The sequence below is a fragment of the Diabrotica virgifera genome, chromosome 6 (genome assembly GCF_917563875.1).
Source record: "Diabrotica virgifera virgifera chromosome 6, PGI_DIABVI_V3a".
NCBI classification, from domain to species: domain Eukaryota; kingdom Metazoa; phylum Arthropoda; class Insecta; order Coleoptera; family Chrysomelidae; genus Diabrotica; species Diabrotica virgifera.
In genome coordinates, this window is record NC_065448.1 from 68,476,154 (window position 1) to 68,502,974 (window position 26,821).

General features: G+C 32.5%; 1 protein-coding gene across 1 annotated transcript in view; it reads right to left on the minus strand.

The window, feature by feature from the left end:
* The window catches only part of LOC126886087 (uncharacterized), a 49,136-nt gene extending 38,518 nt beyond the window's left edge, over nt 1–10,618 (minus strand). The window contains exon 1 of the mRNA XM_050652930.1: nt 10,336–10,618. Within this exon, the coding sequence (XP_050508887.1) occupies nt 10,336–10,618 (283 nt within the window). The remainder of the gene's footprint in view (nt 1–10,335) is intronic.
* Nucleotides 10,619–26,821: the final 16,203 nt, after the last annotated feature.

Consider the following 26,821-nt stretch of genomic DNA (forward strand, 5'->3'; position numbering starts at 1 on the left):
TTTTGTCAAATAATTTATTTTAATAAAAATTTTTTGGACACCCTGTATAAATAATTATGTAAATGTTTATATTGCTGAATAGAGAACTGAAGAATTGAGAATTGAAGTGATAACAACTTTAGCATGGTTCTGATTAATATTCGTTCTATAAGATACAAAACTGATGAATTATTTTTGTTCCTAGAGGAATTAGGGTTTCCCCCGGTAGTTGCGGTTACAGAGCACTGGCTTGAAGTCAACGAGCCTTTTTTGTAGAAAAATACACCACAATTGCTAGGTATGATCGTCCAAGCTCAGCTTACGGAGGCACCCTAATTCTATCTACGAGCAATGATTTTTCTTCGGTAACAAAATATGACTTTCTGCTAAGTGAAGCCTTCTTTGAGTTTTCGTTAATTTACAATAAGAATCTTAATCTTTATATTATTTGCATTTGTAGATCACCTAACTCTTCCGTGGAACTATTTTTTCAGAACCTGATAAATTTGTTAGATGACCTGCCCCCAGTGGCGGCTCGTACCACTTTAAGAAGGTAGTGCCACAACTCTGGCAGCCGCCAAAATTTTTAGTGACGGATTCACGATATTGTCAAAAAAAGGTATACTGACAACAAAAACTAAAAAAAAAATATGCGCGGATACTTTTATATCTTAAGTTTATTGATCTGAGGTGCCAAGCAATTGTCCAACGTTGATCAAAACAGTTCCTTAAATTAATTAATAATAAAAACCTCTTAACCTACCACCAGCATTTACTGCTGATAGTGCTTGAAAATTGTTATTACGATTTAGTCTCTATTTACCAATTTATAAAAATAATACTATTTCATTATTCACACACATGCACAAATTTTTGTAATGTCACTTTTAAAGTTTACGATATATAAAGTTCATTCTCTTATTTTTTGGTTGCAAAGTTTTCAATGACTTTATAATTAAAATTATCAATACAATTTACAAAATGCTTTTCTGCAGATAACATACCTAAAGCACTAGGTTTCGATGTAAACATCGAAAAACAGCGTTCTGCTTCAGATGTTGATATAGGAATGGTAACTAAAATACTTAAAAGTTTAATAGTTTCTTCAAATGTGCTTTTTAAACCTTCCCTCTACAATAAAACCGATAGCGAAACAGCCCCAGAGGTAGTACTTAATTCGTCTCGCTAATACAGTACCTACCTACATCTAATTCAGTTTTAAACCGAGTTTTGCTTAAAAATTAAAATTGTCTCCATGGTTCATTAAAAAATGATTCGGAGAACTGATGCTTATAAGCAGAAAACTTCTCCGACATAAATAAATTAGAAGCAACTAAATGTCAGGAGAAGGTAGACCTTTGAAAGATCTGGTACTTTGAATAATATGAACCTTTAAGTCGTTGTCTAATTCGGCGCTAAAATTGACCAGCTCCTTAAATATGCCTCTATTTTCTGAATTTTCTTTTTCGTCGTGACCTCTTAAAGCTAACTCGAAAGCTCCACAACACCTTATAACATTTGTAGTTTTTTTTTTCTAGCGAAAAACCACCAAAAAATTTTTTAAAATACTAATCTTTATTGTCAATTAATAAATTAAACTTAATAAATAATCAAAATATTATCAAAATACCCACGATCATGATGCACTAAAAGTTTAATTATAAATACAAAAACTTTTTAACAGAAAATATACATAATAAAAGCGACAAACCAGCACGTAAAGAAACTCAAAATAAATAGACCTGGCTTCATACCCTCGTGCCTGGCACAGAGATTCTAATGTTAAGGTATACTAATAGTCCAATATAGCTCTTTCTCCGTCACTTACATATAATGCTCGTAAAATCTTTCTCTCTTTACTCGTGCCAGTACTGACTTCGGCGCGAAGGAGATTCTCCTGTCGAATACTCTCCGCTGTCGGCAGGGATTGTATTGCGCCCATAGTTGCCATATTTTATATAATTTATGAAGATCAAAAGAAATACACACAAAAAAATTAACAGGAATTAAAAAGTTTTGAAGATAAAAAATATGTTTATGGATAGTTAGCAAGGTAGTGCCATGGCTCTATGGCACTACCTCACGGGCCGCCACTGCCTGCCCCATAAAAGTAGAAAAATTTTATGCGGGGACTTTAACATTGATTATGCTGCTGCTAGTGCTACACAAATATCCTTGGTCAACATATTTGAATCGTATGGTTTAACAATGCACGTTGATTCTCCTACAAGGATTACAAATCTTCATCTACCATAATTGATTATACTGTCTCAGATTTTTCACCCCTTGATTTCCACTCTACAATTATTAATGCTGGACTATCTGATCATGAAGCAGTTTATACGAAGTTTAATATCTTGAGCAAACCCTCCTCGAAAACCCGACGTTTAGGCAGGATTTTTTCCACCGGGAACTTTCGTCATTTCCAAAATTTATGCTTAACCTCTGAGTGGCGCTTTCCTGCTATGGACGTGGATAATAATTTCAGTGATTTTTTGGATAAGCTTGTCTGTATCTTCAATAAAGCTTTTCCTTTAATTGCAATTAAGCCAAAACATTGCAAACCCTGGACTACTAACGGTATCCGAATATCTTCCAAGAATATGCGTTCTCTTCTCTATATCAGGAAATTTACTACCAACTGCTCTATTACTGAATATATCACAAAGTACAGGGCAACCTATCTTAAACTTATAAAATCAGCTAAAAAAGACTACTACCATAACCGTTTGGGAAGCTCAAAAAGTGTTGCAAAAGAAACTTGGTCCATAATAAACGATCTTCGAAATAAAACCCACACTGCTAAAACAATTTCCCTTCCAGACCCTGAAAATCTAAATGAATACTTTGTTAATGTGAGTAAAAATATTACATCAACTATTTTGCCACAACAAGATCCCATTGCTTATCTCCCTAATTCAAGAAAGGTCTCGAATTCATTCTTTATAAAACCAGTCAATAAATCTGAACTGATCCAAACAATCAATAGTATCAAAAGCAAATCCTCCTGTAGTACTGATGGTCTATCGATAAAAATTTTTTCTAATCTCCCAGAAAATGTGTTAGAAGTCCTCATCTCACTAATTAATGATTCCTTTGAGAAAGGTAAATTTCCAGAGTGCCTGAAGACAGCCATCATTATTCCTCTTCATAAGGGTGGTGAAATATCTAATACCTGCAATTATAGACCGATTGCACTACTACCGGTACTCTCCAAAACTATTGAGAGACTCATAAAAGCCCGACTTATGTCCTTTCTAGTTGAAAACAACATTTTATCACAAAATCAGTTCGGCTTTTTAAATAATAAATGCACTACTGATGCCATCTTTTCTGTACTACATGAGGTTTATCAAGCACTGAACAATAATCTTCACACTGCCACCGTTTTTTGTGACTAGGTACGCCAAAGCTTTTGATTGTGTAAATCATAACATTTTGATAAGAAAACTAAATTTCTACGGAATTCGAGGTATTTCTTTAGATTGGTTCCAATCTTACTTGGATGATAGGAAACAACTGGTTAGAGCAAATGATACAGACTCTAGTCTCAAAAACATTGTATGTGGGGTACCTCAAGGTTCAGTATTGGGTCCTCTACTTTTCCTTATCTTTATTAATGACATCACTAGTTTAAAAATCGATGGAAAAGTCTTTCTTTTTGCTGATGATACCAGTATCACTTGGAGCAACTCAAATAATGCAACTCTTCATACTACTATATTTTCTGATCTACTTACAATAAAAACCTGGTCTGACTCTAATTTACTCTCGTTTAACGTAGATAAAACAGTAGCATTGTCCTATAAAGGAGTCCTTCAACCCTTACCTCTTAATAACAGCCAGATCAGTACCGTTGATTCTGTAAAATTTCTTGGTATTTTTTTAGACAGCAACCTTAAATGGTCCCACAATATCGATTTGTTAAGGAAGAAACTATCCTCAGCTTGCTATGCTATAAGATCTGTTTCGAATGAACTCAATTTAGCATCTTCCAAAATAACATATTTTTCTTTGTTCGAGTCACATCTTCGTTATGGTCTTCCTTTTTGGAGTTCTGGTACAGCTGCCCAATTCGATGTTATTTTCGAATTACAAAAAAGAGCAATTATATATCTGTTTGGCCTCAGAAGAACAACACATTGCAGAAGTTACTTCAAAGATCACAGAATTTTAACCCTTCCATCTTTGTATATTTTAGAAACTGTTTGCTTAATTCGTAAACATCTACATGTCTTTCCACCAAGACCTAATCATGACTACTTCACGAGAAATTCTACGTTTGACGTCCCCGTATATGCCGACCCCGTCCTCTGAGTTAGTAAAGAAATCTATATTATATTCCGCAAAAAAACTGTATTTACCATCCACCATCTCCCTCTACAACTTAAATCTGCAGCATCTTTCCCCAAATTCCGTAAACTGACAAAAGCCTACCTATCTGAAAGACCATATTATTCAGTAGAAGATTTTCTTAATTAATAACTAAGAAATTACAGTACCCTTTGCACAAGTAGTATTTTTATTATCATTTTTTTGTCTATATTTGGGTGTCATATGCAGCATCTTAACTTTTAAACTTATTAATTACTAGGTAGACTATACATTTGCAATTTACTTAAATTTTGCAATTGATTAATTCTGTTTAACTTCATTATTATTGTTATTATTGTAAATATATTGACGATTTATGTAATTTGAGTAAATTGGATTGTTATTGTTTTGTATTGTCATCTATATTTGGGTGTCATATGCAGCAGCTTAACTTTTAAACTTAATTACTAGGTAGACTATGAAATTTGCAATTTACTTAAATTTTTCAATCGATTAACTGTTTAACTTCATCATTATTATTTTTTTTAACTTTTACTGACGATTTATATAATTTTAGTAAATTGAATTGTTATTGTTTTGTTTTCTTGACTTTTTATAAGCTTTGTCGATAAAATTGTACAATTTTTCATGACAATAAAGCATATTTCTATTCTATTCTATTCTTGCAAATGAGCACGCACACGATCTCTATTCTCTTTTAAAAAAATCATCGATTACGTCGTCACGTCCAGATGGATGACGTCACTAGTATACAATATAAATATGCCACAATATCATAACTTAAAAATAAAAATCGGCCTGTTTCGGGATTTTTCCTTAAAGTCGCCGGTTTACGAAATAACGAATTTATTCCTTTTATTTGCACCATACTGTCGGTGGAAAATAGTGTCGCGCACGCTTGATTATCAATTAAAAAACAAAGGAGTTTTGAATATTGTATTGCAAAAAACTCTTCGGGATTTCATCAATCGATGTTTAAAGAATATTTACCTACCTTGGCAACATTCAAATTTTCAGTTTTTCTTTTCACATAGTTTTTGAGGGTTAAAAATGGCGGATTTCGCAATTTTTCAATTTTTAATCGCTTATATGTCAAAAACTATCATTTTTAGAGAAAAGTCACTAAAGACCTTTTCTGTTTGGAATGACCCAAAAAACCTAAAAAAACTTTTTTCCATGCAAAAAAAATAATTTCAGGGAAAAAACAAAAAAAACGTTTAAAAAATTTTTGACCACCTTTTGGTCCTGGCAACATGCAAATTTGTTAAAAGGAGTCTTTTTTGAGTAAGAATGTGCAAAAAATCCGAATCAGAATTTATTTCCTAGAGGTTGCGCAGTGGCTTTCTGGACTATCTAGTTATTTCACAATTATTATTCAATCATTGTGACAATAACCAAATACATTCGTCAATGTCTAAAAGTTCGTTGAAACAACACGTTAAATTGTTGTTACAACGAAATACTATTCAATAATCACTGTTAATCAATATTACGAACTAAATTTTTTTGAGTGTAAATAATTGTTTTTATCCGTTATTATTACTGTATAGTCTGCAAAACGTAAGTTGCCCAAAACTTCTCCATTGATAGATATAGAACAGAAATAGGATAGATATAGAACAGAGATAAGAAATGGACTAGCTTCAATTGAGCGAGCAAATCGCCTGGAGAAATTCTAAAATGTGGATGTAAATAGGTGGATAGTTCATAGATGACGTCATGAAGCCAATTTAATATCCAGAAAATCTAGGCTATACCTTCATAGATATCCTTGGACACTGCACAGTTAGATTTCCTTTTGGAAGGCAACACGAAAACTGGAATTGGAGATTGGAGTAATGTTTTGTTCTCGAATAGGTTCAGGTTTTGTTTGAGGTCACCAAACGGTCGCGAAAGAATCTAAAGCAGACAAGGAAAACAATTTGCTTAAGGCAATATAATGTTGCCGACAGAATAAACTATGGAGAATTGCCTAGAATGGCACAATACAAAACTATAGAGCTTATAAAGGTAGACAACCAAGTGTAAGACCACAGATGAGATGGCTGGATGACATTACGATGGCTGATGACACGATGGATAGTTGGTCTGTGTCCATCGAACTGGCAAGTACCACACGTTACCATCGAGCAGTGAATCATGTTGCCCTTTGAGCACTCTTAAATTTATCGTTTAACATCGACGTAGAGTCGCTACTAACATCAGTTTTTAAAAATGTAAATCATATTTCTCGATGTTACCTATTCTATAAGGCACATCAAAGAAACATGAAACGTAAATCACGTTTCATGAAAATAAAACACTGCTAAACAAACAGACGTCCGGCCATTTATGAAACTCTCCGAAAATAAAAATGTTTTATGAGCATGAACCACACTCGTTTCATTGGTAGGCGGACTTCAAGATTTGTTTACCTGTGTTTTATTTTCATGAAACGTGTTTTACGTTTCATGTTTAATGTTTTACGTTTCATGTTTCTTTGGTGTGCGGCTTGCCTTATGTTGCTAGTTTCATGTACTAGGCAGAACGTACTGAAGATGATCTGATCTAGATTGAAAACGTTTTGCGAATCCTTTTGGATGACTTTTTAATAGTTTTTTAATAACCTTTTTATACCATTATACAAACGAAGTTTTTATTTACTTGTTCTGTATGATTTTTCTATATTATTGTTGTCCAGAGTCATATTTATTGGTTCTTTACTGATTACTATTGTTTTTAGTTTTTTGAGACGAAATTGTCGTACTTACTGAATTCTTTTGCTCTTATGTTAAATCTGTAGACTACTTTTTGCAGACTGTCTTCGCCTTGGGCTATCAATATTGCGTCCTCTGCGTAATATTTTTACTTCTTTGCTTCCCATTCTAAATCCTCTTCCTTTGTTGACGGTTTTGATGATTTTATCCATGAATAAATTGAAGAACATTACTCAATGAGTCAATGAGGGAAATAATATGTCACAAAAACAAAATTTTAAGCATTATTTAACCCTCACAGGACCAACCTTTTAGTAGAAACAGCGAGGACCAATGAAGGTCAATAAAAATGTCCACACATAAATGAATCAAAAACGTGCTTCTTTATTTAAACTAACTTAAAAATAACACTTTTATATTATTCCTAGACGTTAAAGGAAGACTTAAAAGATACGAATTTATAATTTATCCGGAGTCTTCGGCTTCAGTGGAATTCGTATCATCGTAGGATACAGAAACATTTTTGACTTCTTGCTGTGCTTACCCCATACTTGAATTTTGAACAAACTGTGGTTATTTTAGCCTTTTTTCTTTTAGATTTTGTTAATTTGACACATGAATGATATCGTCCCTTTCCATTTTGGGATGGTGTTGAAGGTATTCAAGGGTATTATTTATAGTCCACTGTCAAGTTATTATAAAATTATGAGGAAATGAATTAAATTATAGAAATGTTAATTATGTCACCTAATAGGGCAGTAGTACGCCGACAACTACTAATTATTTGAGATTTTTAGGGACAAAGGTATTTAGAAAATCGGATGTAATGCAATGTTGTGGGTGACATTTAGAGGTACTTTTTTAAAAAAGCAAAAACAACGAAAAAAATGAATCTTATTTGAAACTCTTTATTGTCGTAAGGAAGAACCATTCCTTACAATTACTTCTTAAAGATAATTTCTTTCAAATATTGACCATGACTGCGGTTGAGACGGTCCATTCTGAAGGTCTAATTCTCGATGAGGAGTTCGAGCTTTTCGATTGGTATTTGACCAGTGACTCGAGTAATACTAGCCTCCAATACCTCAATCGCAGCCGGTTTATTCATTTAGACTTGAGGTAGCCTCAGAGCAAAAGGACTAGACGTGTGATGTCACAGGATATAGGCGGCCAATAGGGTGGAACGAAAAATTCGAAGTCATTATATTTTATGGGGCTAGTGCGAAAAAGTTGTGTTTTGATGTATAATAAAATTGTAAGAATTTTTTTTTTGTATTGGACCCTATCTTCATGTTCCATATTAAATTTAAATTTTTTCGAATAACAAAAAAAAATAAAATTTTAGAAATTTATGTTTCTATCAGTTCTTTGAATCTAAATAATTGTTTTATGATACAATATACATTTTAAGATTGGTAGTCTGATTTTGTGTTAAAAACGGCATATTTCCAGACTGCAACCTTGAACGAATAAAGTCATCCCTTGATTCTGGTCCACAAGCAGCAGCTGATGCCCCAGTTACTAACTTAAACTTAACAGTTCTTCTTTCCACGGATTTTTTATGACAAGGGCAGTTTAAGACCTCTATGTTGTTGTAATTCCCAGAATCAATCATATCCCTTACATCTTCATTGAAATATTATTTAGCAAAGGAGAAGCCGTAACTTTGAATCCAGAAACAGAAATTAAGTCATTATAATATGCAGCACTAAAATTTAATGTTGGTATTTTGAATCTCCGGATCTTTTTTCTTTCTGACTTTCTCTAGCTTTCGGCACTCTGCGTAGCCTATTTAGCTCCCGTATATGTTTTCGTTCATCTTTCGTCATACCGAGTAATACATTTTCGGGATGGGCAAAATAAGCATTCAATTGGATAACGGCATCGACCATTTTTCTTTGGTCAACTGGTAGAAATCGTGAATAATGGATCATTCTCCATAAATGTTTTGAACCATCAGAACAGCTAGGATACAGTTTAGTATAAAACCAAACTGGTGCATACACTTTTTGGATGAAACTTACTTAATTGTGGGCTGGGACATTCAGTTCCAACATACAATCAGAGCAACCGATTATCAACTGTCAGCCACCTTGCGTGTGATATTTTCCCAGGTTTTTTAAGGCTCAAATCATTAGGACATTTTCCGGCAGCAACTGCTTGACTGATTTGGTACAAGTACTTCTGATCAGTACTAAGGTCTGTGGTTTCTAATAATATTGCTAGGTTGTTTTCTATTGCGACAAAATTGACAACAGCCTTCTCTTCACAGCGTTCCAGAAGTTTCCCTATTGGGCCCTGAAAAACCACGTGGTACACTGGTGCATCTATCTAACTGTTGAATTAAATGACGTAGAGGTAGCTCATTGCAATGAAATAACCATACTAGCCATTGAAGTGAAGGGCCGCAGTATTTGTGACGTAGATGGTTGGACTGTAACTGTTGACAAAGGAGCAATGAATTCTTCTTCATGATCATCTGCATCAGAAGAATTTGAGTCAGACAAACTGCTACTTATGGAAGGATTAGAGGAATCTACGGCAAAACAGTATTATATTTTTGAGAACTTGCCTTTGCCTTCATGGTTCTTTCCATTTTCTTCCTTATTGCTGCAGATGTTGCAATATCCACTGGTCCAATTGCCATTTTTCGACAGGATCGTTGATCTTGAAGAAAAATTCGCTCATTTTATGGTACTTTCTTATTTTTATCACAAGTACACACACACAGTTCCAGTCATGTTGCACTTGCAAGCCGCGATATTCAATAACTTTTTACACTCCTTTCGAAACTGGCAAATCTTTTCTATTTATGAATCAGATGCTTGCTGAGTTGTTGTGTACCTATCGCTTAAGATTTTGATACTCTGTATAAATATTTTTAATGGTATCTTGAATGCATTTATGCGATAATGTTGGAATAGAAGCTTTTATTCGTATTTGTTCTACTTTCGTTGCAACGGCATTCAAGACGTCGGCGATACATGGATCTTTATTATTATTTGTCAACTTAAGCTCATTACGAATAAAGGGAAAGCACTTTAGAATGCCACACTTAGTTGTTAAAACACGATCATTGAAATTTGATCAGAGCCATATTGATTTTTTCGACAAAAATAATTTTTTTGTTTTTTCATTTTTCAAATCCAATATGGAACCTTAAGATATTTTTTTATTTCAAAATGCTCTCGCACAAATTGTTTTCCATCACCTGACACAACTTTTAAACGATAGCCACAATAATCTTTCTTTTCTTTAATTTTTTTTTGACCTTTTTCTTTCCACCCTAGCGGCCAAGTCACGAAGCGTGAAATAAATTGCTCACCGAATGATTTTCTCGGTAAAGCCATGCTTTCACGGGACATTTGACAGTTGACGCCATATTTTTGGAACCGAATGTCACTTAAACTACGAACTTTAATTTCTGGTACCAAATAGCCTGTTATCATGGAGCGATAACGGTCTTTATTCACAGTAACATACTGGTCGGTCCAAGACATGGACCGACGATGACACCGGCCCATAAACCACACCAAACAGTGGTCTTTTCTGAATGTATTGGCAACTCTAGAACCTTTGTCATTGCTCGCCAACTCAAATACGGGCATTTTGTGTATTCACGTCCTCATTAAGCCAAAAACGGGCCTCATCGGAAATATTTTTTTTTCCTCTAAGCGCACGAAACACATTCCTCATTGAAGGCCTATTTTCGTAATACAGCTAAATAATTTCTAGACGTTGTGCCGAGTTATGTCTTTCTAGGATGAAATGTCAAACAATACTGAATAAGAAAGCAGCTTTAGGTGATACCATTCATGCACGCTCTCCCAACAAATCCTCACCAAAAAAGTACCTCTAAATGAATCACCCTTTATTATAACTAATGAGCGTTCAAGTATTACGTAACGCGATTTTTGAAAATTTGTACCCCCCGCCCCTACGTAACACACTCTTATGGGAGTTTAACTATTGCGTAACGCAATTTTTGAAGATTTTTGACCCCCCCCCCCCCACCTGCGTTACGTAATACTTGAACGGTCCCCTAGACAATTAGACAATATTAAAAAACTTTCAAGAACATATAAATCGGGTATTTCGAAAACCGCCACGTGCAATAATATTAAGCATCAATCAGTTTTTCACGTTTCCACGTTGATATAAAACACAGGTATCCAAGTCACGCCAATTCCGTACTTCAAACGATTTTTGCCGGCACCCGAAGTATTATTAGAATTGGCATTTTTGTTAATAGAGCTTTTGCATGCTTGAACGTAAATGTTCAGGTGAATAGTTTTTTATCGATCTATCAACTTTTATTCCGTGTCATGGACGTTGAAGCGGGGGTGGTCGGCCGGCACGCTGGACAACTTGCGTAGAAAAAAGTAAGTCAACCGTAAACGACTCTGAAGCTTCGAAATTAATGTCAATCGTTCGAAAACCGTTCATTTAGTGACAAAAGATGATTAAAGTTTCTTAAGGGACTGTAATGGTTTCGTAATAAAAAAAAACTGGTTAAAATTAAAATTTCTTGATATTTGATTAAATGACTAAAATAAAATTGGCATTCTTATGTTTTCTTTCAATAACTTTCAAATAATAAAGCTATATGAGGTGGCCAAGCTCCTTGATAGTCCAAGCCATTTTTCGAAATTTGAAATTTTTCGCGAGCCGCAATTAAACAATAATTTAAAAAGTGTTAAAAGGGTATTAAATTTTTCTCTCACCTTTGGATTTCAAGAATATTAAAGTGAAATATAGCTATTTGTATAACAAGGGAGGAAAGTGCTACTTTTACTCCCCAGAATGAAGTTTACTGCCCGACTCGTAGCGGAGGGCAGTAATCATTCAAGGGAGGAAAAAGCACTTTACTCCCTTAAACAAATAGCTATATTTCAGTTTAAAATCTCCAGTCTTCTCTGGTGTATTTTTGGTCGCTGAATCTAATGCGACTAGTCGCGATTACTCAAAATATGTTCTTATGTTGTTAATAACAAAATAATAGTTTATTCGCCGAAAAGCTCGAAATGCGCTTTCTACAAGTTTGTAGTCTTTTTCGTAGTATTTTTATACGCTATAGTTATTTTCCTAACAAGTGCAGAAAATCATACTTTTCCGCACGCGACAGCAGTTTACCGAACGACGCGAAGCGGGAGTTCGGCAAGCAGTCGAATGCGGAAAAGAGACTTTCTGCAAGAGTTAGGAACAATATTTTTTCTACGAGTCTTTAAAAAATGACCAAATCTTAATCAGTTAATTTAATTAATATGAAAATACATTCACAAATTAAGTCTTTGACAAGGTTGTCAAAACCAAACTTTCAATATAATTAGTTAGCATGACGACGATCTTAGTTTCCATGACGATGATTCAAAACGACTGTTATTGTCTACCGATTTGACTTTCGAATATTATGTCAAAATAATTTTATTTCATCGAATTGTCTCGTTAATTTTATTAAAACAGGAACACAACAAGATACATTTGAAACAAAATAGTAATAGTGGAGTCACTGAAGGTGGATATCAGCTATTACCTCCGATTTCGTTGAACCTCCATCGATTTGCATGAAAATTGGTGAGTGGTTAGAGGATATCTCAAGGAACAAAGGTGACATGGTGCCAACTTGCGCTTTTACCCTAGGGGTGGATGCCACCCCTTCTCGGGGGTGAAAACAATTTTATTAAAAATAGCCCCATAGTTCGATAGAGGGACAAATTTCAAGCAAAATTTGTTATATAAAGTTATTAAAATAAATCAAAACTTTTTGAGTTATTAAAGATCAAAGATTTTAATTTTTCTTGAGAAAAATGCATGTTTTTAACCAATTTTTCATCAATAACTCAAAAAGTGTAAGTTTTTACAAAACAGTTATTATTATCAAAATTGAAGCTAATAAAAAATGAAATAAACCCCTTACTAGAAAAACCTTTTAGTGTTAACTAAAAGTGAGTTACAGGTAATTGAATGTATATTTTTTTCGGCGAGTAAAAAACTCTTAAGTATTCAAGCTGAGATAACGGGAAATTGATGCATTTTATAACATAAACTTACTTAACATTTGCAAAGTACTTAAAAATATCTATTAAATGAGCCCCCGAATATGTTGATAGCGTTAAAATTTATGCTCCAAAATTTTTTCAAAATTTATCTTTTAAAAATTTTTCCAAAAAATGTTATTGCTTTTTTTTAATAACTCCGTTCGTGTTTATGATATCAGGTTCATCTAAAAACTTTTTGAAAGTTAATTATAAGTGCTATTTAACCACGTTGAACCTAATCTTTTAAACCTCTTACTTTTTTAAAAATAAAAGGTAAAATATCCCCGGTTGCATGGTTCCCACAACAAAATTTAAGATTTAAACGTTTCTATCTCGGGTATTTTTTACCCTATAGAAATAGTAGAACAGATAAAATATTTAGCACAGAAAAAACTAAAATTTGGTTATATACAATTTTTTACGTATATTAAGTATTTTTGGAGTTATTATCAAAAGAATATGAGAATTACAATAATTTTAAAAATTATGATTTTTTTAAATTACATCTTTTTTTCAAAAATATGCACTCTAAACCGGTCAAAATTATCTAAAACATTACTTATGCTAATATAAAGAAGCTCTTGTAAGGATTACTATAAATTTTAATTTTTGTGGAAATGGCGTATGTTTTATTTTTCACTTTTTCCTAAAAAATTCAAGACGGTTCTTTTATTTTCATTATAACTTGCTTAATTTTGACGCTATTACCTTGTTCTGAAGCTCATTTGATAGGTATTCCGAAGTACTTTGACAAATGTTTAGCAGGAATATTTTATATATTGCATCGTTTTCCCGTTATTTAAGCTTGAATACTTAGATTTGAGTACTCCTCAGAAATATATAGAGTAGAAAGAAATATATTCAGTATTTTATTATCTTCAATTTCAGTAATAATAACTTTTTTGTAAAAGCTTATAGTTTTTGATTTATACGTGAAAAACCGATTTAAAACATGCATTTTTTTACGAAAAAATAAAATTTTTGGTCTTTAATAACTCAAAAAGTGTTGATTTATTTTAATAATTTTATATAACAAATTTTGCTTATAATTTGTCCCTCTATCGACTTATGGTATTATTTTTAATAAAATAATTTTTACCCCCGAGAAGGGGTGGCATCCACCCCCAGAGTAAAAGCGCAAGTTGGCATCATGTCACCTTTGTTCCTTGAGGTATCCTCTAATTACTCACCAATTTTCATGCAAATCGATGGAGGTTCAACGAAATCGGAGGTGAAAACCTTCAGTGACTGCACTATAAATAATATCTAAATATTAGTTTATTGCATGTATTATAATTATTTTAAAGCCATATTAAAATATCTAAACTTATGCGGAAAGTAAAACGCAGAAAGTAGACATTTTTGCACGCTCGTAGAAAAAATCTATTGCCGCTAGTAGCTTGCTTAAACCACGTTCCGACTTTGTTATTGCAAAAATAACGGTTTATACCTGCGTTCACTTACGGTTTTTGCTCTAAATTTGAAGAAACCACTTGGATTGACATGAAATTTGGCATATACGTAGCTAACATGTTAAACAAAACAAATGATATTGTGCCGATATCTACTATTACCCTGGAGTTGAGCACCCTTTTTCGGGGGTGAAAAAAGAAACCTTTAAAATAAGTTCGGAAGTAGATAAACTGATTAATATTAAGCAACTTTTGTTCTATACAGTTTTTTCACTAAGTCAATACTTTTCGAGTTATTTGGTTGTTTTGTTGAAAAATGAACATATTCACCAGCAAATAACTCGAAAAGTATTGACTTAGTGAAAAAACTGTTTAGATCAAACGTTGCTTAGAATTAATCAGTTTATCCAATTCGGACTTATTTTTAAGGTTTCTTCTTTCACACCCGAAACGGAGTGAAACTCACCCCCAGGGTAAAAGCACACATCGGCACAATATCACTTGTTTTGTTTGACATGTTAACTACGTGCGTGCCATATTTCGTGTCATTTAAAGTAGTTTTTTAAAATTTACAGTAAAAACCGTGAGTAAACGTACTATCAACCGTTATTTTTGCAATAATTTATTAATAACAAAGTCGGAACGTGGTTTAAGCTATCACGACTAGTGACAATCGATTTAGCGTATAAAAATAATATGAAGAAGACTACACACTTGCTGTAGATAACACATTTCGAGCTTTTCAGCAAATAAACAATTATTTTGTTATTAATATAAGGACACATTTTGAGTAATCGCGACCAGTCGCATTCGATTCAGCGACCAAAAGTACACCACAGAAGACCTTAACACTATCAATTTATTTATAGGGCTTCTAATAATTCTTGAAAAACACCTAATTTTACCATAATTTGTTAATAACAATTAAACGCACCATATTTGGGCTTCCAGACCACTTCCATTGGATTCAGCGACCCAAAAAACCTTTAATGTCATCATCAAATCGCGGCGAACTAAAAGTGTCCAAGGGACCCCCTATGTTGCGACTAGACTAAGTACACAGAGCCTTGTGAGTAAGCCTAGCGAAGCGACATAAAAATTTGCAAATTTGCAAATTTGCAATGAGGGTCTAGTGCAAAGGCAAGAGATGTTGGTGTGACACAAAATTAAAATTAAAAAAATGTAATTGGAGAAACCAACCTCTCAGAGGGGTAAGTGATATTTGATAGATTATTTTGTGGTATACCGCAGCTCAATGATTGTCCTACTGTTAATCCAAGTAGAATGATTTGACTTCTCTGATATACATTCATTTTCTGTGGCATTTCAAATAAGAAAAATAAATAAACGTGATTCCAAATAAAGTGTATTATTCATCAATTGTTTCAGAATTATTAAAGCGTAGTCATATACACCGTCCCATGCAAGAATACAACACTGGAACAGGGAACAGTGGAGATCTTACTAAAGTAAACGTCCGAGAGGAAGACCACAGATGAGATGGGTTGATGACATTAAAAGAGCAGCCGGAACAAATTGGAAATATGTTGCTCGGGATAGAGACCGATTGAATGAGTTGGTAGAGGCCTATGTCCAAACGTGGACGATAGAAGGCTAAAGCAAGAAACCCATTATGAACGCCCGGCACGGCACCGCCCGGCACGGCACAGCACAGCACAGGCCGGCACGTCCAAAAACCCATTTGTAACGGCCGGCACGGCACGGCACCGGAAAAATGATCATATATTTTAAAAACTATCGTAAAATAAAAGTTTTTAAAAGACATAAACTACACAATTTTAATGAATATGCATCATGTTAAAAAAACGAATTCATGGTTAAAAGATAATGTACGTACCTGTCCATTGATCAAAATTTTCGGATATTTGTACCCATGTATTGTCCTTTTTCTTACTATCATGATAACTTGAGTCCGATGCATCATACGAAAATGGGTATTTTCTGACACTCTCAATGAAAAGTTCTTCCATATTATTTTATTTCAAAAGAAACAACGCGCTTTCAATTAAAAAATCAACAATATATCTGCTTATTACCAACAATTATGACGCACTGGCGCCGACTGGCCGTTCAGGCCGTTCGACTTCAACGGATTTTATTCTCCTCGGAGAATTTTGGCCGTTCCGTTTGCGTGCTGGCCTGTGCCCGGCCGAGCCGGCCGCTCATAATGGGTTACGTTGCATTTAAAACTATACAAATGAATTTGGACTGTCCTGTGCCGGGCCGGGCTGTGCCGTGCTGGCCGTTCATAATGGGTTTCTTGCTTTAGAAGAAGAAGAAGACGTCATACACCACAACATTATTTATCTTGAAAAATATGATTTGTGTCATTTTTTATTTATTTATTTTATAACGCTTCGACTATGTCAGCTTTAGATATTTGTATGTATTTTCCGTTGGTTTGCATATAGTTATTAAATGAATAAATTGTTAGAAGAATGTACCAATTATCCATTTGAATTCCAGGTAAGGTTGATATATGTAAATGCATGTGCGTGACTAGCGCAATTATGTATTTGTTAAATATTGCAGATTGTTTAATTTAATTATGAAGTTACCATTTGTATATGAAAGGCATAGAGTAATCAATAATCTCTAACGAAAAGCTATAAACAACGGGTTCTAGACTATTGATTATGAGAAAAAAAAAAGAGCGGGCTAAAAGGATCTACAATGTTTAAGAGGTTTTATTGTCTCATATTATGGTCAGTGGATCGCCAAATATGAACAAACCGAGAAGTGCTTCCATTTAAATGGGTACGTCTTGGAGAACGTGGTAAATTAGTCCATTTCCAGTTTTTTATTTCTAACTAGAATTCTATCCACCTTTTGTACACATAGATAACAAAAAAGTTATTCAAAATTCAATTTCTTATCAAAGCGTCACGTTCTAACATCAAAAATGTTCTTAACACAAGAACAAAAATATATCTAAAAGAACAAAGCACAGAAAAAACACGACAAAACGCGATATTTTGACCCATTACTTTTTTTTAATGCGAGTACAGGTATTTATAGATATTGCTGTAGAGGAAAAAACTTTTCTCATTCCTCTTCAAAGTGACGTTTGATTGAAGTGGGTATTTTGGATTTATGATATGTATTATCAAACCGAGATGTGATGTTTCAAATTTCACCCCTGACACCATATTTCGGCTATGTTTTCTTTTTCTTATAGTTTCTTCTCCTATCGGATGTTGGCTATCATCACAGCTATCTGAACCTTATTGGCGGCTGATCTGAAAAGTTCTACTGAGCTGCAACTATACCACACACTTAAGTTTCCCAGCCAGGGAATTCTTCTACCGGTGGATCTTTGATCATTAATTTACTTTGCGTTATAAGCCTTAATATCTCATATTTGGCATATTTTTTTTTCATACTGGAAAACGTAGATGTGATCTATCAAAAGTTTCTACACTAAAAATGACCACAATATGGAAGGACTGTCATTTCAAGAGCGTTAAAGATGAGGTTGATAAACTGCTTAATCTTCCCAATATTGACCAACGGATGTGAATCTTGGACCTTGAAGCAATCGGAAAAAAGAAAGATAGACGCCACTGAAATGTACTGTTGGAGACGTATGCTACGAATTTCTTGGACCAACCGTAGGACAAATAATTCAATTCTAAGAGAGCTAAAAGTTAGCCAACGACTCTCCATTAAAGTCCATCTCCCACAATCAGGGCCGCGTTTAGGTCAATTGACGCCCTAGGCAATTTTCTAGTAGCCGCCCTTCAACCATGTACCATTTTTGCGAAAAAAATTGCAGAAATTTGCAAAAACACTAAAAATGGATTTAAACTACGATGTGTACATACCTATAACAGAAAAAATTGTCATTCCAATTCGATCACATCAGACTTCTTTTCAAAAAAGTCTTTTCAAAAATTTTTTTTTCTTTACAAAATCGACAAATTGCATGTTCTTGCGTCATACTTGATAAGAAATTATTTTTAATTCTTGACATTTTCGAAAATGACCTTTCAGCGGATCCGCTGGCACCTGGGATGCACAAGTAAATGTGCAAAGCAATGTCAAAATTAGGGAAAATATATTTCAATCCACTTAGTGCAGTCACTGAAGATTTTCACCTCCGATATCGTTGAACCTCCATCAATTTTCATGAAAATTGGTAAGTAGTTAGAGGATAACTCAAGGAACAAAGTTGACATGATGCCAACTGGCGCTTTTACCGTGGTGGTGAATGCCACCCCTTCTCGAGGATGAAATTTTTTTTAATAATTCCATAAATCGATAGAGAGACAAATTCTAAGCAACATTTGTTATATAAAGTTATTAATATAAATCAATACCTTTTGAGGTATTAAAGATCAAAAGTTTTATTTTTTCGTAAAAAAGTGCATATTTTAAAGCTGTTTTTCACGTATAACTCAATAACTAAGCTTTTACAAAAAAGTTATAAGTATCATAATTGAAGATAATAAAAACTGAATACACTCCTTGCTTAAAGAACTAAACTAATGTTAATTCAAAGTGAGTTATAGTAATTGACTGTATATTTTTTTCGACGAGTAATCACATCAGGCTTAAATAAGCTACGTATTCAGGCTTAAATAACGGGAAAAAGATGCATTTTATAAAATATACCTACTAAATACTTGTCAAAGTACTTCGGAGTACCTATCAAATGAGCTCCAGTAGAAGTCAATATCATGACAATTAAGCAAGTTATGATGAAAATAAGAGAACCCTTTAGAACTTTTTAGGAAAAAGTAAAAAATAAAACATACGCCATTTCCACAAAAATTAAAATTTATAGTAATCCTTAGAAAACTTTCTTTATATTAGCATAAATAATGATTGCAACAATTTTGAGTGGTTTAGAATGCATACTAAAAAAAAGATATAAATAAAAAAAAATCAAAATTTTTAAAGGTATCGTAATTTTTATTTTATTTTGATAATAACTCCAAAAATACTCAATATACGTAAAAAGTGATATATGTATAACTAAATTTTAGTTTTCTCTGTATCAAATATTTTAACTTTATATAACTGTATAAAACTATAGGGTATGTAGCTATAGGGTAGAAAATAACCGAGATAGAAACGCTTAAAGCTTAAATTTTGCTGCGGGAACCATGTAACCGGGGCTATTTAACCTTTTATTTTTAAAAAAATAAGGGGTTTCAAAGATTATATTCAACGTGGTTTAATAGTCAATAAAATTAACTTTCAAATGATGTTAAGACAAACCTGATATCGTAAAAATTAACGGAGTAATTTAAAAAAAAGCAATAACTTTTTTGGAAAAATTCCTAAAAGATAAATTTTGAAAAATATTTGGTGCATAAATTTTAATGCTATCAACTTGTTCGGGGGCACATTTGATAGATATTTCTAAGTACTTTGACAAATTAATGTTTAATAAGGTTATGTTATAAAATGCATCATTTTCCCGTTAATTAAGCTTGAATACTTAGCTTTGGGTACTCGCCGAAAAAAAATATACATTCAATTACCTATAACTCACTTTTAGTTAACATTAAAAGGTCTTTTCAGTAAGGAGTTTATTTCATTTTTTGTTAGATTCAATTTTGGTAGTAATAACCTTTTTGTAAAATCGTATAGTTTTTGAGTTATTTATGAAAAATCGGTTAAAAACATGCATTTTTCTCACAAAAAATTAAAATCTTGTAACTTTAATAACTCAAAAAGTTTGATTTATTTTAATAACTTTAAGTAACAAATTTTGCTTAGAATTTGCCCCTCTATCGAATTCTGGAGATATTTTTAATAAAAAATTTTCACTCCCGAGAAGGGGTGGCATCCACCCCCAGGGTAAAAGCGCAAGTTGACACCATGTCACCTTTGTTCCTTGAGATATCCTCTACCCACTCACCAATTTTCATGCAAATCGATGGAGGTTCGACGAAATCGGAGGTCGGGTGTAATAGCTCATATTCACCTTTAGTGACTGCACTAACTCTCTTTAAATATTAAAATATGTCAATTGGTGATTTTATTGTGGTATCCAAATGCATTCCGAATGCATTCATGCATGAATGATGTATCTTGGTCGTCTTTATTTTGTACCGGATTTTCAGCTTCTTTAATAATTTCTTCATTGCTTAATTTTGGCAAATCTGTTAATAACACGAAAACGTTGATAAATAAATCGATAAGATTCCAGACGTCTATTCAGGTCACTTATCAGAGTGTCGTCGATTATAATATAGAATGTGTGGATTTTCATCTCATTACTAGCTGAAAAGTTTAGTTCATCATCGGCCCCCTCGTCAAATTGAATTTTTCTTTTTGTCTTTCTTATTTCTTTATATGTTTTATTTGGGCACAATTTTTTGGCTTCCTTGACGTAAAGTATTTTGAAAGAGCTTTATACACTTTAATGACAGAACCCAGATCCATAATTTTTATATAAAAATATTTTTTGTACAGTATTTGTGCCGCCCTCTCATAATGTGCCGCCTCAGGCAACTGCCTATATTGCCTAATGGATAAAGCAACCCTGCCCACAATTAAAATACTTTAGAAGTGTTATGAGAGCAAACACTGAAAACATGGAAAGACTTATCGAAGAAAAGTTAGAAGGCCGAAGATAACGAGGAAGATCCCAACAAAATGGATTGGCCAAATTAGAAGAATATGCAAAAGACCTTTGCATGAATATTAAAAGAAATGACCAGAGACAGAGTTCTTTGGAGACGGACAATACACGACTTCACGTCGATCACTACACTCCCTCCGGGGGGTCATGATTGAAAAGAGATACACCTACCTAAATGAACAAGAAAAAAGTTAGCATGAGAAATTAAAAAAATGGTAGTTAAAGTTGTTGCAAGTATTAAACTTTGACGAATTATATCTTGGTTATCGTTAAACCTAGAATATTTTACAATAGACTATTTTAAAGTAGGTACAGGAAATAAACATTTTTAATTTAATAATGCATTTACCTAAATGCACAAGAAAAAAGTTACAATGAGAAAAGGTAGCCTTAAAAAATAGCAATAGAATACCTTATAATACTAAAGCATATACCCTAAAACTGCGTAAACAAACATTATAGAACAGTTTTTGAGAAAAATAGGGAAAATAGCCCAAAATTGGTTTCAAAATCGTATCTCGGATAATATGGATCCTAGACTTCTATCAAACGTGATTTTGAAGAGGAAGGATAGTAGTAGTTTTTCTGTGAAGCCATGCCTATAATATGTACAACCTATATGACAGTAAAAACAACTTCTCTGTCGGCACTTTGATCTCAAGAAGTAATACCGGCAGTAATTCACCAGTGGTGGATGCAAGTTTTCTCTGTTAAAACCCGTACGTTTCTATGCGACTAATAATGCGAGAGTGGGGCAAAAGCGGCTAAGAACATTGCGCAGTCGCCATGCGCGACTACAGATTTTACTTCCAATTTTTCGGAGAGTGGTTCTACTGTCCCTCTTTATACTGTGCCTATTATTATCGTTGATAAAAAATATGAGGCAAAAAAGAGAAAAAAATTCGTGTTTTTGCTTGGTTTTTTGACTATAGTTTTCAAAAAAAAATTATTTATTTACTAAAGACCTACATCTCCGTCTTTTACTTTATTTTTTATTATCTGCGCACAAGCTAGTGTACACAAGTTTTTTAGGAGTTTTTCATTTATGCAAAACAGTTGAACAATATACTGGGTGAGGCATTAGTGTGACAAAGTCCAATTACTCGTTTGCCGTAAGAGTTACGATAAAAAGTTATTTAGGTAAAAGTTGGGATACAGATAGGATCATAATTTAACCATATTTTCAAATATACAGGGCCACCCTTATTGACAGGGTGTCACAAACTAATATTTTTTTTAAATAGAGCACCCTGTATAGTTTTATATTTTTGGATTCTCCTCGATGTCTTCTTTCTTAAAATATAGGTTCTTGTAATATTATACGAGGCAGCTTAAAAGATAATTACGTTTTTCTGTTAATTTCGTAGCAATATTCAAACCCCGTAGAATTGTAGTTATGTGATTTGACATCAAAATTTCTATTTATATTCAAACGATTGTTAATGTAGTCAACTATTGTTAAAAATTATTAATATAGCGAAATATTTAATTTGAATATCCAGGGTTAGTCGAAACTCGGAATGAGTATTTTCTGAGTTTTCTTAAATGGAACACCCTGTATTTTAGTATTGTAATGAATTGATATTTCATGGTACTTATTTATTTCCTAAACGTTCCCTATACCTAAGTGCTTTAATTTTTGAGTTACTCGTGATTATTTAAGTTAAACATTAATTGCAACAGAAATTACGTGAAATTGTATTAGGTGGCCGTGAAAATATTAAATCAAACATTAATTTTGGAAAAAAAATACATACTAATCTATACTGATCCTTAATTAATAATATTGGATAAGGTATCCAAACACCTACGTAGTTAAGATTGTTGGTACGTAAAATATTAATAAAAACACACAATCTGCAAATTTTCTTTTCATGAGCATTTTCCAGTGCATTACAAATGATAGAAAAAAAGGTGAGTCCGTGATAATATACATTTTAGTGACATGTAATTTTAGTTAAATTTGACAGTTGTCACATTTTATTTGCAATTTGGCATAAAAACAAATCAATTGTGTTTATTGCATTTTTCTTTGATTTGTATAGTCTTATAAATTGTAGATATTACATTCGTAGATGTATTATATAATTCGTAAATATTTTTTTCGATTATAGCGCCATCTATTGACAACTAGAATAAATGTTATTAATATCACCGACGAAATGTAATCACCGACGTGCGTTTTTTCTGTCACATACAATTTAATGCGTTAGAAAGAAATCGAAAAACTGTAACGCACTGAAAGATGTTCATGAGAAAAAGCATACCTATTAGTTGGTTATGACACTAAATTTTATTTTTATAGTCAGTTGAAACTGTTCTGGTATACTTTCAAAAGTTTCCCTTCTTGGCTGTCGTCTATCACGGAATTGCTGATGAAAAATTCTTATTGCCAGTAAATACATATACTCTTCTTGCACAAAAACGATTTTAATCAATTTCTCATTAGAAAACTTCATATTAGTAATGGTAAAAAAGCAACTCAAACTATTAAAATAGTATAATGTGATATGTTTAGCAAATTTAGTGTCATAGCCAACTAGGTAGATTATTGCATGTTTTTATTAATATTTTACGCACCAACAATCTTAACTAGGTTGGTATTTTAATATCTCATCTAATATTAATAAATTAAGGATCAGTCTAGATTAATATGTATTTTTTTTCGAAAATTTAATATTGATTTAATATTTTCATTGCCATATGAAATTTCACGTAATTTTTGTTGCAATTAATGTTTGATTTAAAGAATCACGAATAACTCAAACATCAAAGCACTTAGGTATAGGGAATGCTTAGAAAATTAGAAAGTACAATAAAATATCCTTTCACTACAATACACAAAATACAGGGTGTTCCATTTAAGAAAACTCAGAAAATACTCATTCCGAGTTTCAACCAACCCTGTATGTTAAAATTAAACATTTCGCTATATAAATAACAATATAAGACTACATTAAAAATCGTTTGAACATGAATAGAAATTTTAATGTCAAATCACTACAGTTCTACAGGGTGTGAATATTGCTACGAAATTAAAAAAAAACGTAATTATCTTTTAAACTACCTCGTATAATATTACAACAACCTATATATTAAGAAAGAAGGCGTTGATGAGAATCCAAAAATGTAAAAATATATAGGGTGTTCTAATTTAAAAAACACGTCAAAAAGTTTGTGTCACCCTGTCAATACGAGTAGCCCTGTATATTTGAAAATATTTTTAAATTATGGTCCTTTTTGTGCCCCAAGTTTTACCTAAATAACTTTTTTTCGTATCTCTTACGACAAACAAGTAATTGGACTTTATCACACTAATACCCTGTACATCATATTAATATACCTCTATATATTTTATAAAAATATTACGCAAAATTCTATTCCTGGTAAAACAAATATGAGTTTTGTTATATTAATAATTAATTATTCTTATTAAAAAAGTATAATTATTCATAAAATATATTACAGCTATTTTTCACACTAAATAATCAAATTATGACGGGACGTGTCAGGAACTAAAATTATTGTTTGTAAATTTAAAAAGTCATTAATATTTTTCATAATAAATATTCAATACTATTATAATAATTTAACATTTAACAAAATAATACCATACACATTGACATATTCTATTATTATGATTGCAAAGGGGTTATATGTATGTTTATTGTAAGCAAAGTGATTTATGAGTATTTATTAAATAATATTTTGCGTTTAATGTCATGCATGACTACAATCGAATTTTCGTCCGAAAATTTATAAAAATTTTATTTAATATAACGTTTACGAGTATACAAATATTAAATAAATGTTTTAAACATGCTAAGTTGATTCGTAAAATAAGTAGATCTGCTCTAAGCAAAATATAATATTGCCATAATATGCTGTTAATATGTAAGTTATAGCGTTGACTGATAAATATACAGAGTATATTTATCAATCACCGGTTTTAGTATTATTCTATTCTACTTTGAAATAATATAAAGTAGTATACAGCATGACAGCCAGAGCAATTTTAATAACGAACTTAGCATCTATTCTATAATATAAAAGACACTCTGTAATAAATCAATATTGGGTGACAATATTTATTTAAATTCATACTTTTAAGTAAAAAATTAATACTGTAGACCCTTTTTTAAGCTGATCTCTGTGTTCTATCAGACCTATTCTAAGAGTTTCTTCCCCTAATCGTTAACAAGTATATTGATTACGACACCTTCATGTGGGTGTGGGTGTTGCAATTAAGGTTAAGATCTAATTTTAGAAGGTTAGAGGATGTTCCCGAATCCCTATCCAAATGTAGTGATGTTTTCATGTAGTCATCATCATCTACAGCGCTTTTCAGATAAAACTATCCACATTAAATAACTTTTGAACAACTGATTTTTAGAAAAAACGCAAAAACAAGTCAAATAATACTTAATATGCCATATTATAGGGAGACATTACGCAATACTTAACCTTGCCGGGAAAGGCAATCTCTCACCCCCGTATTATCCCTTAATTTTTTTTTAAACTACTTTCACATTTTTTATTTGATATTTTTTGGATTCTTCTCTTTGTACTGATTTCAAAAATGTATAAAGCTTGATGCTTAAAGTTATGAAAAAAATAAATACAAAGCAAGAAAACTGCTTGAATAAAAATTATTTTTTTAACAATTTTATAACATTTTGAATATTCACTACCAAAAACTTTAACAATATTTATTCACAATTTTAACAATGATTATTATTCAAAATTTCAGAAGTGATTTTAAATAAATATTGTTAAAATTTTTGGTAGAGAAATTTTCATTCTAAATGTTCGTATGTAATAAAATTGAAAAAAAAATTTCAATCTAGTTTTCTTGCTTTTGTATTTATTTTCTCTTAAACTAATCAATTTAAAGCGCTGGTCCCCTCGAAAGCGGCATCGACAAACAGCGACCGTAGCACTGCGATGAATTACGTCAGATTACGGTGAAAATTTCAAGGTTCTTCACTGCGGCAATGGAATGTGCAAGCTCAGGAAGCGGTGGCTTCCAACGCATCCTTGGAAACCAACGCTATTATTTTGCATGGTACAGTTTTTTATGATGTCATCCATTGCAGTGTTACGATCGCAGGTTGTCGTCACCGCTTTCGAGGAAACCAGCGCTTATACAGGGTGTCCAGAAACTCTACCGACAAACGAAGACAGGAGATTCCTCAGATAATTTTATGACAATTTAACCCAATTCATCTAGTCCGAAAATGCTTCCTAAGGGAGCTAGAGCTCTTTGAAGATGGCGCCATGTAATTAGTTTTTCTTAAATACCTCCACAACGCTTCTATTTAGAAAAACGAAAATTGGTATACACATTTACTTTCCTGAAATGAATCGATTCCATCCATTACGAATTTCTAGTACCGGTCATAGGCGTACGTTTTGGGTAGGGTAACGGTTATTTTATTGCATATCTCTTTTGTGTTCAACTTTTAAGCATTTTTGATACTGGATTATTAAATTTTGAGGTATTCTAGTACTAAAAGGTACTATTACTTTAAGTCGATAGGATACACCGTTTTCTAGAAAAATCGATTTGAAAGTTTTTAGTTTTGGGAATTTGAAAAAAAAAGTTAAAAAAATTTAAAAAAAACGATGTATTTTACCAACTTAAAGCAAGAGTAACTTTTAGTACTCGAATATCTTATAACTGAATAATCTAGTGTCAAAATACTTAAAAATTAAAGACAATAAAGGTATGCTATTAAATAACTG